The sequence below is a fragment of the Drosophila erecta genome, unplaced genomic scaffold (assembly GCF_003286155.1).
Source record: "Drosophila erecta strain 14021-0224.00,06,07 unplaced genomic scaffold, DereRS2 tig00000021-arrow-pilon, whole genome shotgun sequence".
Lineage (NCBI taxonomy): Eukaryota > Metazoa > Arthropoda > Insecta > Diptera > Drosophilidae > Drosophila > Drosophila erecta.
In genome coordinates this window covers 4,828,575-4,841,639 of record NW_020825198.1, presented here as the reverse complement: position 1 = coordinate 4,841,639, position 13,065 = coordinate 4,828,575, and the positions used below count along the sequence as shown (strand labels likewise).

Genomic DNA, 13,065 nt, shown 5'->3' with positions numbered 1-13,065 from the left:
GTAAATATTCGTCTGAAGGCAAAAAGTTTGCGGTGTTGTGTGTGGATCCTCACTCCGCCCAGCGAAACCATTGCTATCCCTATTCCAGCCCTGCAATATGTCAAAGGTGCAGGAACGCGAAGTGGGTGTGTGGATGGCAGAGCTGGCGAAGGTGGGCTAAACTACAGGTGAAGGCACCTGGATGCCATGTGGGACGTGTGCGGTTTTGATGCGGTTTCGGTTTAACAGCTCCCCATGTAAGCCGCCGCCACCTGGGCCCATAAAATGCAGTCAACGGGCTGCGCGGATGGAGATGAGTTTTGCCAGCTTAAAGTGGCTCATAATGAAGTTGCTGCTGCACGTGCCGCTGCCATCGGAATTTCAATGCTGATTGAATGGCCTGGTGACCCGAGTTGGCTTGAAACGTTACGTCACCGGCGTAGACAAGAGTTGAACAAACGTTTGCATTTGGGGGACGTATGTACATCCCTATTATTAGACAGGACTTGGGCTAATTCAGAGTGGTTGTAAATAATCTGCTTGTTCAGCAAAGAAACTGTGAAATATTTATAAAAACTGCATATATTTTAATGCCTGACTATATTGTTACACGCAAATTACTGCTGCTCAAGACTGTAAAGAGCTCTCTTTTCGCGCAACTCGAGGCTCTTAGCATGAATTTTAATGCCTTTCGGCCTTTCATCAAAATTCAATTGTCTCCATTTCGGAGGCCCTCGACGCCAGTTCCAGATACCAGAGATGCCAGAGATTCAGCCTGTGCCATTCGCTAAAACGGACAATCCAACGTGGCCATTGTTGACCCTTTTGGATCTTTTGTTTTTCGCTCGGCCAGCCAAGCGAGCCAAGTGGACGTTTATCTTTTGCAGTCACTGTGCACTTCTAGCTGGCCCGGCCAAAAGTACAAACTGCAAGTGTATATAAACCATTTTATTTGCGCTCTGGTGCGGCATATGTTTGCATAACATTTCGTGGAGCGTAAAGGGCTCCAACTAGCGGCATAAAAAGAGCTCCCGGGACTTTAAAGCCGGGCAATTTAATGATGGCTCGGCGGATACGTAGAACACTATGTATTTACAGCTTTCTTTGCAATTTATAACATGGTCAAATTCATAAAAGCAGTTCTGTGTCAAGACAATTTTTTTTTAATATTTTTTGGATACACGCGCTGGAAACAGCAACCGGCATAAGCGGCCTTGGAAATGTGGATGGTTGGTGGAGAGCTGATTGGTCGTCTGGTTGGAGTGGTGGGCGGCATTCAAAACCGGGCCAGCTTACACGCAATAAACCGCTTTGACCACCGATCCCTGCTTGGACATGGAGTCCTTGTGCAGCTGGTACTGCAGCTGGTGGGGCGGCAGGACGAGCAGGTCGCGTAACTTGAGTCCAATCTCCATGACGGCCAGCTCGTTGTGCCCGTTGGCGGTCCAAATTGCTGGCGGAGTAAAGGCGCTGGGTTAGCAGTTGTCATGGCGTTGCCCAGGGCTACTTAAGCTGGGTGCACTACAAAACTACAATGTGCAAGCGGGCTTAAAAGTAAATGGATACTACGCAGGTATTTTGCGGTTTTGTTGAGCTTGAATAAATAAATTAAGAGCGAAGAAATCAGGGGAATTATTTAACAAATTTAACAAATAATGCATATAAATAAGTTTCTAGTTTCTGTTGTTGATGCTCAAAGCTGAATAGTATATACCTAACATATAATACACATACAATCATTTTGAAGCAATATTTTTCTCAGTGACTCACAAATTTTGTTGCTCTTGCCGCGCAAGTTGATAACAGCGCCGCAGACTTCTTCAGTGTGATCAAAGGCCTCGCCAATCAGAATGAGTAGCTGTCAGTGGGCAGAGAAGAGGTTGTGCAGTTGCAACAGATATGACAGGCGATGGACACAGAGCTCCAATAGCTACTTACCACATCTAGCCAGAGCTTGTCGAGCTCCGCTTTGGAGCCGCGCCCCATATTGATGACCCAACGGCCGCCGAACTTGTTGGCATCATCCTCCCACATGGGCCTGAAATGAAAGTGGCCAATTAAAGCCATTATTTATATATGTATATCAAGCCAATCTTACTGTATGCCCTTCTTGAACAAAGAATAATCGCTGCCCACTCTAATCTCAGACGGCGGCTTGATGTGATTGTAAAGACTCCAGAAGTCCTCGACCATGTCGAAGCTAGTGATCTCGTTCTGCATGTCCTCCCAGTTCTTGCTGCGATCGTTCTCCAGGTACCAAAGGGTCCAGGTATTCTCTAGTGGATGCTTCAGGCGCAAGTCAACGAACTCCGCGAGGGGCTTACGAAGATCCATCTCCGAGAGCGTTTTCAAATCCGCACTGGAACTCGAACGGGAATCGGTCAGCGTTTCAGTGCCGTTGTCCATCATCTTGAATTCGGTCTGCTGGGTCGTCAGCATGGTTGCGTGTATTGCAAATTATATTTTATACTGAGTCAAATTTATAACACTCGACGCTATTGAAATTTCAGGGCACTTGAAACAAACTATTTCACATACACAACACGACAATGTGTAGAAGGGCCTGGCTACTAAACCAGACTGAAACCATTTATCCAGACAGCAAAGGCATAGGGCTGTTCGGAGGTATATTTGCCCATCCCGAGTTGGCCTGGCCTGGCCCCAATTCATAACTTTCATTGCACGTAAATAATTAGACACTCTTTGGACCACCTCGTTTAGGGCCCAACTTACTTCGGGCCCAGTTTCAACTCCAAACTACTTATGCACTGTTAGAAAATAGCATTGATAAATGGGTTGCGCTAAGAAAAACATACTTCACAAGCTTCGTATTTAATCATCTATTCAGATCTTTTGATTTCTTGTAACAGAATTCATTAAGATTAGTATCAATTGTGAGAGCACCCATCAATTTGAAGGTACTTAGCTGCCCCTTTCTGCGTGTGCATTTCCATGTTCCATGGCCATCTTGTTGGACTCGGTGATAAAAATCGAGCGCCTTATGCTTTCGTTCATATAAAGCGTTAATTTTATGACACAGAATGGAAGGACACTTGAGCGACTCCGAGTCCAGAGTGAAATTTACGCACTCACACTTTTCGCCTCCGTTGGCTCCTTTCTTTTTTCCTATGATTTTACGACAATTGAGGGGGACAAAATGAGACGAAAGGCGATGGAGGGGGAGGGGGAGGGGGAGGCACAGTAGGTGGAATTTTCCGGGCTTTGATGGCGTTGATAATGATGATGTTGTTGCTATTGCCAAAGCTGTCGTCCTTTATGTTGCCTGCCGTAAAAGTGAAAATATTATGAAGCTTGTTCGAAATGGAGGAACAATGAAACAGCTACGTAATTGCCGGCAAAGTATCTCGAAAGTCATCTATGAGGCAGTTTTTGACTTGTGCAATTGACATTGGTGCACAACAGTTGCGATAACATGACAACCCAGAATGCTAATAATAGACAAAACGACAATATCGAAATTGAGCAAGGACTCCAGCGACTTTAATTTGACAGCTAAATGGCAGGATCTATTGAGGACACTTGGTGTGCAAGTATTCCAGTCGGTTAACAAACGCACAAAAGGCACAGATGGATAGCAGTTTGAAGAGCAATTTGGTGTCCAGTGTAATGCCGTATATGGTAACTGTGATGCGTTCCCAGATTTCCTGATGGAGTAACTCATCGATCTGTACTTGAAGGATAACTCTACTAAAATCGACCAACTTTATTATTAATTCTACTCACCGTTTGAGCAGTTTCCTTATGGTAATTGGTCAAGTGAAAAGTGCATAAGCTCCTGGTGATTCTTGATTCACGGGACAGAATCGCGAAAATAGTCCACTGGAACATTATGTTCAACGCAGAAATGGTGAGGAAGTAAAAACCATTTATATCTTTAGCTGTAAAACTAAAGAATGGTATTAATCCGTAGATGATGGCACACAGCCAGTGAAATCGAAAATGTCGTATGATGCTGAGTGTAATTTGAAAGACTTTATAACGCAGTCCAATCAATTTTTCTCCGATTTCATGAAGTTGTCTCGCCAAAACCATAAATTGGCCACTTTCAAGGACGGAAGACTGTCTCAGCTTATCCATATCATTTGAGATTCTTTTGGTACAATGGTGAAGTTCGCTGTACGTGGCAATAAGCACCACAAATAGGCAAATATTGATGGTGATCTGAAGAAGGAAGCTCAGAAGCACGGCCAGCATAATTAATAGTAGAATGCTACTGAGCAGAGTGTCTAAAGCTTCAGCAGAGTGCTCACTTATTCCCACTATCGTATTTAAGGATCTCAAGAGATTCTGTAGGGCCAAAAGAAGGAGCAGCAAATGCTTCAGGCGAAACATATTCGGATGTCTGGCCATAAGATTCACCTGCCTCATTGTACTCAGCATTTGGTTTAATAGCGCCATGATCTCTTCACTTTCCATAAATCCTTGTACTCTTACCACCAATATGACAACACTGCCCACCACATATGGCCACACAACTTGCGGATTATTCAACATTTTGCATATGGAAACAACTAGGAATAGTCCCACAACAACGTTAACTAAGCTGGAGTAAAGGCGCAAAGATCTAGAGCGCCGAAAGCATTGCGTCTTTGAGTTATACGCAAAGGTGGTGACCCCGCAGATCTGGGTCACCAGCACGACGAGAGACAGGAACTGCCGTGTAAGGCGGTTGAGCGAATTCACTTCCCTCATCGCGGCCGGCCAAACAATTGATCCGAAAACCGATTTGCCGCCCTTTAAGGACTTGAATGGAGGGTGCCCCATTTGAAATATGACCGCACTTTGCCACTGATGTACGCGCATTAATAAGCGGTCAAAGTTTTGATGGCTTAATCGATATGACGACGTCGGCAACTTCTGCTCGGCGACCACAGCGCATTCTGCGGTGAAAAGTATGCCAGCATTCTGGTCAGGACGAGCAAGGATTAGGGAATCAGCACTTTAATTGCAACAGCCAGGAGCTGCGGTGAAATAAATACCAGTGGCCCAGGCAAATTATTTAGGTTTAATTGTCTCAAAGTGGGTAATTAAAAATGGAAAAATGCCATCAAAGCCCATCAAATATGATTTGTTATGATGCTTTGAACTATACACGAATTTAATGTAACAAAATGGAAATCTTAAAGAAGCAACGAATTATCGCAATTTCACTTCACCATCCACTACCATTAACCCCAATAAGTTGTGAGTTATGCTGCGCGTTCTTTAAACAGATTCGAGTCGGTCTCCGCAGCCAACTGGCATATCTTACTCTTTTGTTTGCCGGTCAATGCGAAGGAAAAACAATCTCAATCTCGTTTTACGCTGCCGTGCGGCGAGCACATTTAATTACGCAACATTTACGTTAAAATTTTATTGTCCGCATTACTGAAGCGACTGAAGCGGCGGGCACACGGATTCGGGCTCGAATCCGGACTTGGACTCAATCCTTCGATCCCTCATCCACTGCCGTGCACTCAGCTGTGGTTTCCGTTACACATTTCGCGCCATTGTCCAAAGTGGGCGGTGGTCCGCCCCTTTATCCTGGCACGCCCATCGCCGACATGCATGAGATAGCTCTGCTGGCAGGCAGCTCATTTTGATTCGCCTCTGAAAGCAGAACGCATCATTTGCGCTGCCAGCGAGATGGCCATGTTATTGGCATATTTTTTAATGCCGCCGACAGGACACGGGGCAACTGATATAGACAGGAGCTCAAGGATGGCATGACTCTATCAGCGCTGCGAAAAGCAAAGAAAATAATGAAAATAACATGCGGTGAGTGACGGGAAAACATTGAGGCGATGGCCCAGAAATCAGAAGTCAGAAGTCAGGTGCGCAACGAAAATCTCTGGCATTCGAAGAGTATATCTGAATTGAAAATGTTGTGAAATCAGCACATAATAATATAAATAAAAATATAAAAAATCCCCAAATGCCACTTTCGCTTTAATAATACTGTTGCCCAGCATTTGTGGCGCTTAAACTTAATTTAATCATGGAAAAAGAAAGCTCCCGCCGAGGGATGTATTGTGTTGCATCGTCAATTGTCAGTTTGTTGCATTATCAGCGCTTTACGGCTCATTTGCGATTTGAACATGTGTAAACAAGGCGAGGCAGATGGTCGAGGACCTCTTTACCCACGCCTCAAACGGTTTGCCTTTTGCACAGGATATGGCAGTTGATATTGCCGCCGGCCAGAACCGAGAACTGAACTCATCATCATCGTTTTTAACAGCGGTGATTTATGAAATTTACAAACAAACCAACCAGCCAACAATTTCCACTGCAGTCGCACGTTCGCATTTATTTTTCGCATATTTAATGAGCACAAATATTTTTGCAGTATGTAAATTTATGATACATGCACTGTGCACTGTGTTTCATCCGGAACTTAAAAGTATGCCAATGGCGCCTTATTAAGCACTCATTACTCACGCCGCCATTCCGAAAATGTATGCACATTTAAAGGCTTCCCAGTCCATATGTCCATATGTCCACCTGTCCATATGTCTGTCCATTCGGTGGACGTCCTTGTGGCAGCTCTCCGTGTTCCAGTGCCTCAGTATCTCGTCTGTGGTGCCACTTGTCTGCGGTCTGGATGACAGTCCATATGAATCGACCGCCGGATGGCCGCAGTTTTGCGGCAGAAGCTTGGCAAAGATGAGCCATAAATTAGTACAAAGGGGGTCGAGAATTGCTATCACCTATCAGCCCGATGGTTCGCGATTAACTCTTAAATCTGCTCATGTTTGAAGTGTACTTTAACCAATGATTGAGCCGACAGATTTGCAGCACCAGTCGGATAATCGATTTTCAAATTCAATTTACTGGTGAAGAAATATTTTGGCCCGGCGCCACAGCTGGCATAGCACTGGGAGAAATAATGGAGTACGAACTTGCCAATGAAAACGGTAAGATATTATATTTTACTCTTTTCTGCTTTATAATTTCATCCATTTAAACTCGCATTCATTATTATGGTTTTAATTTTTAGGTAGTTTTATATGACAACATACGATGTAAAGCAGCACATATCAGCACGTATGATTCCACATTTTTAAAATGTTTTATTACAATCCACACAAAGATGCATTTTCATTGTGTGTAGGTTTTATAAAGTTGCTCCCCGGAGGCCCAGCTATATCCCTATATCCCAACACAAACAGAGACACAGATACCGCGCCATTGAATTCACATTCACGTTTTGTTTATTTATTTATTGCAGCCATTGCATTGTTATGCACGCCAAGGCAGACAAAATAAATACCAGCACACAGAACAATAAATTTAAAATCTAATTACGCGCACCATTTAATATCGGAGCGGAAACGGAAATGGGTGTGGGGAAATGGAAGTGCGAGTTCGAGTTCGAGTTTGAACGTGAGTTGGCTATGTTGGCGCCAAGTCTCCCAGGCGGATTCGGCCAAAAAGGAAACCCGGATCGAACAGTTGGCCAAACAAATCCACACAACACATAATAAATAGATAAGCCGCGTCGGCAAATCTCAAAGGCGAAAGACGAAACAAAAAAACGCAATTAAAATTTTGATAAGCAAACAGCAGACGCAACTCGAATTAGTTATCTCTCTGGATGTGGATGTGTTTAAGCCAAAAATAAAAAATAAAAAATAAAAAAAGAGAAAACAGAGGCCAAGAAGAAATAATAAAATTGCCTGTGGTTGAGCTTTTGACTTGCGGGCGGTGGTCAGTATGGGGTTAAGCCGGGGGTCCTCGGGTCTCGGAATACAAATGAGTTTTCTTTGTTGGCCTCTTGTGCATGTAATTTACACTGAACAGCAGGGTTGCGGTGCGGGGTGGTGGCCCAGAGTACGGGGGCATCAACCACATCCGCAACCAAATGGTCAACATTGCTCAACTTGTGAAAAATACATTATGGTTTAAAGTATTTAATTGCACACAATTTTTGGGGTTGTTCGAGCCATAGCTTCGTCCTTGCGTAAAATAGCAAAGTCAAATGGGCAATATATATGTGTGTAGATTTGTTCGGGGATCAACGAGATTTTTTCCCCTACTTCGTTAGGGGATGAATGGATGATTTGGTTACCAAAAAAGTAAAGCCTACCCAGAGATAGGCAAACAAAACGCAATTAAAACTAATAATTAATACGACAACAAGCACACGTTTTTTTTTTCTTGTGGGGGTAGAAGTCCTTGGACATTTGTCAAGTGGGTTTGACCTTCCCGAGGAGTTTGCCTAATAAAATTATGCTTAATTTATATGCAGGCTGCGTCATTTGACTGATGCCTACTAATGACTTCCTAACAATTTTTAATATCTATGCAAATGAACATAAATTGCTGGTCCTTGGCCTCACTGTTCGCCTCCTCTTTTGGCCAAATTATGTGAAGCCGGCTTCCCGCTAACTTTGGTTAACCGTTTAGCTGCCGCTGACCCCGCACAAGTTACCAAAAAAAAATAATGTATATATACAAGTAACAGAGCAGCAAATAACAGCCAGGGGGCCAGGCAACTGCTCTCTGGCGTTTAATTAAATGACATTATGGCCGCCTCGCCGCGGTGTAGGCAGTGAAAAATGCTACGGTATCCTGGCCAACATTTCCCAGGACCACCCCTTCAGGTTTCCCACCACTCGGCCGGGGCATGGAAAAATGTGTGCAGTGGGAGCTGTATTTCAATTTTTGTGGGGATTGCGTCTAGTTGCTGTCTATTATGGCGAGGTCATTATTACGCTTATACGAAAAGTTATCCTTGGAGATCATCAGGGGAGCGGTTGGCGTAAGTGTGTGAATATTTGCCACCTCAAAGGTACTAAAAGGTATAAGGGAGCATGCAAAATCAGTGGATTTTGTCTTGTACAACATCTCTGTCTTATGTTCATGCTCAATTCCAGATTAAGCTTTAATTTTCAAGTCAGCATTTTCGCTCCGTCCACTTGAGTCTGGAATAATTGCTGCATTTCTCATGCAGATGGCACACATTTCATATTCTCTAGACTCCGTTTTTGCCCCGACTAAATTTGCATTGCAAATAATCATTTTTAAGTTGCTAATGATGGCAAAACAGGCCCAGCAAACCAGATTCCAGGGCCAGTGGGCAGGAGAAATTAAATCATTAGTTATGCGCTGCACAGAATTAATGCGCTTGTAAAGCGGATCCAAAGAACTTTTAATTGCAACTTTCTAGTTTTTCGGAATTGGCATAAGAATGGGGCATGCAGATATGCAGATTGGTCTATGAACTGGGAACAGTCCATGTTTGATATCAGAAATGCATTTGCCGATTGACTTTTCCCAAGTTGCTCGGCTCTGTTGCATTAGCAAAGTTTTTGCATTTGAGAGTTGTAAGGGGTGGAGGGGTGGGGAATAACTTCAAAATGAAATCAAGACGAGCCAGTCAAAACTTAAATTGCAGCAAAAGCAAAGTTCAGCTAAAAGGACTATCAGGGCTAGCTGGATTGGATACACGGACTAGGGGTACGGATACGGATACGGATACATTGGGGCACTTGGCAGCTGCTGGCTTTGTAAATCTCTTGGCAATTTGTTGCAGCTGGCCGGCTAAATTGATGCCAAATTGAATGTGTCAATTTCCATTCGATGTCATGCATTTAAATGTTTTATTTTTATTTGCCCAAGCGGGGCAGCTGTTGTCGCTGAAAATGCACGTAAAAAAGGCGCTGAAAATACACAAACCCATTGTAGGAGCAAAGCAAATAAAAATTGTAATTAATCCCATATGTTGCGACATTGAATTTCTCCTCGGGCATATCATTAACTTTTTTAACTTAAAAAATGCATATAAATTCTTTAACTATGTAGAAACACAGTGAATACGCATTCTACTTAAAACTTTTACGAATTCGAATATGCTCATAAATCAAATTCGGCTACATCCCTCATTTAATGCCAACAATTCCAATCATTCAAGCCGTATTATGTAGCCATATGTGCATATTTGTATTTATATTTATTTAAATTAAAACGCACCCAATTTAACTTTTGCTGCTTTATTTGAATAGTAATTAATAATTCAAATGCTATGGAGCATATTTAATATGCGAACTGCAATTCGCTGTAATGCCAAGTGAATGCCTGAAATTATAATATTTATTTAATGCGTGCCATAAACATCTCTTAATAATTGCATATTTTTCCCTAACGAGCGCCCTCAACTGCGTTTCGACCTCGGCAGCCAACGCGGCGTATGCGCAATGCTTGTGGAGTCTTTTGCTGTGTGCAAAGGATCAGCGTAGTTCCAGCTGAATAGCTGTATATTTTTATAATACTCACACACATGCGCCATTTTGCGGCTTAAATTCGGAAAACAAACAAAAAATTTTTGGCTCAGCATAAGCGGCTTACAATGTTAACTCTCACAAACACACACATTGGACACCCACACTCAGACACTCGCACACCCAGTGGCTGTCGTTTGTTGGCAACTTATTTGCAGTTGGTTACCTGCAGTTTAACGCAAATGTTTGAATAGCAAACTTTTGCCCTATCTTCTTCGATGCCAGAACGAAAATTCCCAGCGATTATTTTCGAGGAATATTGGCTGTGAAAGCCATTTTGGTATCGTCGGTCAAAGAAATAACTCTGCAGAACTAATTACAAACACTGGTCCAGGAAATTGCTTCGAAATTACAATTAAGTTGGCCAGCCCCAAAAAGCCAGCAAAAGGTACAGCAGCAGCAGCTCAATAACCATTGTGGCTCAAAACTTTGGCCACTCCAATCCAAAGGATTTTCCGCTTTGGCATACCCACATACCTCTCTTTTTTTGTTTTTTGCGTTGGCCTGTTAATTATGCATGCAAAGCTGCTTGTAGATACTTTTATCTATATCTTTATACCCGTAGTTTAAGGATCTCGGTGCTGCGTTGCGGTTGTGGCCACAAATCAAACGTGGCCACGCCCCCGCCATTGAAAATCGAGAATGCCCTGGAGTCGCCAGCCTCTTGCTGTTAAATAAATTTTCGATTATCGCGCACATTAAAGCAATAAAAATGTAATAAATTTTCAATCTGCACCTTGGCCCTCGAGTGGCAGGACCGAGATTTTTATCGAGTTTCGTAAATCGATGATAAAATTAAATGAACTTTTGCCGCTGTCTGCGATTGACAATGGCAACTTCAAAATTTGCGCCACGGGCACTGTTTAGTTTTGCGATGGTGATGGTGATGGTGATGGCGATATGGCAAAAGCAATACAGCTGCAATAACACGCATACGCACCGTGAACCCGGCCGAAATGCCTTCAATTGTCTTTTGGCGGCTCGTTTTCATTTCCCGAAGGCGTTGCTGTTCCTAGGCGGTTCCTTTGTTTTCAGGGAGAGAAGGATAGGGAGGTGTGGGTAAAAAGAAGGCAACTTCAATACCAATTTTCATACTCGATTACCTTTCTGGTGGCCTATTGCTAAGAGTCCTTTCTGCTACGTTACTGTAAATGTAAGTTCGGTTTCGGATTTTTCATGCTTCTTCCACGAGCCGCAGGACGGAGCACCTGCAGCTCCGCCGCTACTGCTCTCAATAAACTTCTGAACTGTGGAAAGGCAAACATTTTATTAAAAAACTTTTGTTTCACTCGGCTAGCGGAACTGGCAAGGACCTTGAGGCCTTGGCAAAAGTTTACACATAGAAATATGATTTTACATTTGCTTTTAATTTTAACTCTTGCAATCATTTTTCGGCCTGGCCACCTTTTTGCGCAAAAATATTATAATAAAAATAACTTTTGCTTTTGCTTTTCCTTTGGCTCTGTTATTTTTTTTCACTTGCCGCCAAACAAAAGCCATAAATGTCGGACGGGCCGCGTAATTGATTGTTGCAAGTCGGCAAAGGCAAAAAAGAATTTAATAAAAACTTTGCTCGGCGACTACATGCGGCGTGAGAAATTCTCTAGTGAACAAAACAATATTTATTCGAGCAGGAGGAAGAAACTGAAATCAGCTAGTCAAGTCTCACAAGGATTTGCTCGGTTGAATATTTTAGCGCCGTGCGTGAAAAATGCAAATGCTAATGAGCTTTTAATTGCTCACTTCGGCTTACTGGGTGCGATACACAACAGGCGGGCAAAGTTGCGTATGAGTAATCTGCAGTGTGCGACGCAAGAATTAATGAACCTCTTGAGTGTGTTTTAAAAGGCGCCAAGATAAATCATGCACATCCATCTAAAGCCCTTCATGATGTTAATTACCGAACCTTGTCACACGCTCCGGGAAAAGGAAAACGTGGAAAGGAGCGGGCAAACTCTAAATATACACAACAATTGCAATTTCCATTGCAGCAACTTGATAAAAACTTTGCGAGGAATACTATTTGCATGGAAACTCTGGCCGAACTAAGCTCAAACAGACCCGGCACAAAAACTTCCCAGGCCCTCGAAACCAAAGAGTGGAAATCCGGTCTGCGTGTGCGTGTGCGTGTGCATGGCCAGATAAAAGTTTTAATTAAATAATTAACAGAAATTGTGTATGCATCTATATCGCCCACTTGTTGCCCAGAATCCAGAATAGAACTCCGATGGCCGCTGGGCGTAAATAAATACCCACACATTGTGTGGTAACGGTAGACGACAATAAGATAAAATGCTGAGATTGAAACTGTTCGGACTGATTATGGCTTAATTAATTATTGCCAGGATGGAAATTGAAATGGGGCGTATGTTGTATGCAGTGTATTGTTGCCTTGATTAGTTTTGAGTTGAGTTTTGCTAAACGATTAGGTAGAAACAAAGACACAGTTAAGATTCTGTGATTAAACTAATCCTTCTGGGTTCAAAGGTATCACGTTGGTCAAAATGAAGACAAGTGCAACAATTTCTGGTCAATAGCAACATTATAATTAAATTCAAATGCAGATAAATCAACATAATCCCAGGTGCCTAGACTTTTGGATAACTAAAAAAATATTTTAAATATTTCAGGTATAATTCTGATGACCAGCTTCGGATTTACTTCATTTAAATGTACAACTACTCCCAACATACGAAAATATTTATTTACTTATTTGTTTTTTATGTTCACCACCATTCTATCAACATAAACAACCATTTTTTGAATCCAAAAAAAGGCGAACTTAGGATTACATTGAAATGGCGAC

At 42.7% G+C, this 13,065-nt stretch overlaps 2 protein-coding genes across 2 annotated transcripts; both read right to left on the bottom strand.

The window, feature by feature from the left end:
• Nucleotides 1-1,052: 1,052 nt before the first annotated feature.
• LOC6544952 (eukaryotic translation initiation factor 4E1) lies at nucleotides 1,053-2,550 on the bottom strand. The gene is made up of 4 exons (XM_001971510.3): nucleotides 2,078-2,550; nucleotides 1,918-2,017; nucleotides 1,750-1,837; nucleotides 1,053-1,432 (listed from the first exon to the last, which is right to left on the bottom strand). Exons 1-4 carry the CDS (start codon nucleotides 2,416-2,418, stop codon nucleotides 1,272-1,274), a joined length of 690 nt encoding a protein of 229 aa, XP_001971546.1. The 5' UTR covers nucleotides 2,419-2,550; the 3' UTR covers nucleotides 1,053-1,271.
• Nucleotides 2,551-3,506: 956 nt separating this feature from the next.
• Nucleotides 3,507-4,692, bottom strand: LOC6544951 (uncharacterized protein CG32395). Its single transcript, XM_001971509.2, has 2 exons — nucleotides 3,724-4,692; nucleotides 3,507-3,665 (listed from the first exon to the last, which is right to left on the bottom strand). Exons 1-2 carry the CDS (start codon nucleotides 4,690-4,692, stop codon nucleotides 3,507-3,509), a joined length of 1,128 nt encoding a protein of 375 aa, XP_001971545.2.
• Between the last annotated feature and the right edge of the window lie 8,373 nt (nucleotides 4,693-13,065).

Excerpts from the sequence above, each read along its gene's own strand:
- LOC6544951 (XM_001971509.2), bottom strand. The coding sequence starts at position 4,692 with ATGAGGGAAGTGAATTCGCTCAACCGCCTTACACGGCAGTTCCTGTCT. Across the intron at positions 3,666-3,723 it reads ATAAGGAAACTGCTCAAACG|ATCGATGAGTTACTCCATCA; the intron begins GTGAGTAGAATT and ends CTTCAAGTACAG.
- LOC6544952 (XM_001971510.3), bottom strand. The coding sequence starts at position 2,418 with ATGCTGACGACCCAGCAGACCGAATTCAAGATGATGGACAACGGCACT. Across the intron at positions 2,018-2,077 it reads TTGTTCAAGAAGGGCATACA|GCCCATGTGGGAGGATGATG; the intron begins GTAAGATTGGCT and ends CTTTCATTTCAG. Across the intron at positions 1,838-1,917 it reads ACAAGCTCTGGCTAGATGTG|CTACTCATTCTGATTGGCGA; the intron begins GTAAGTAGCTAT and ends GCCCACTGACAG.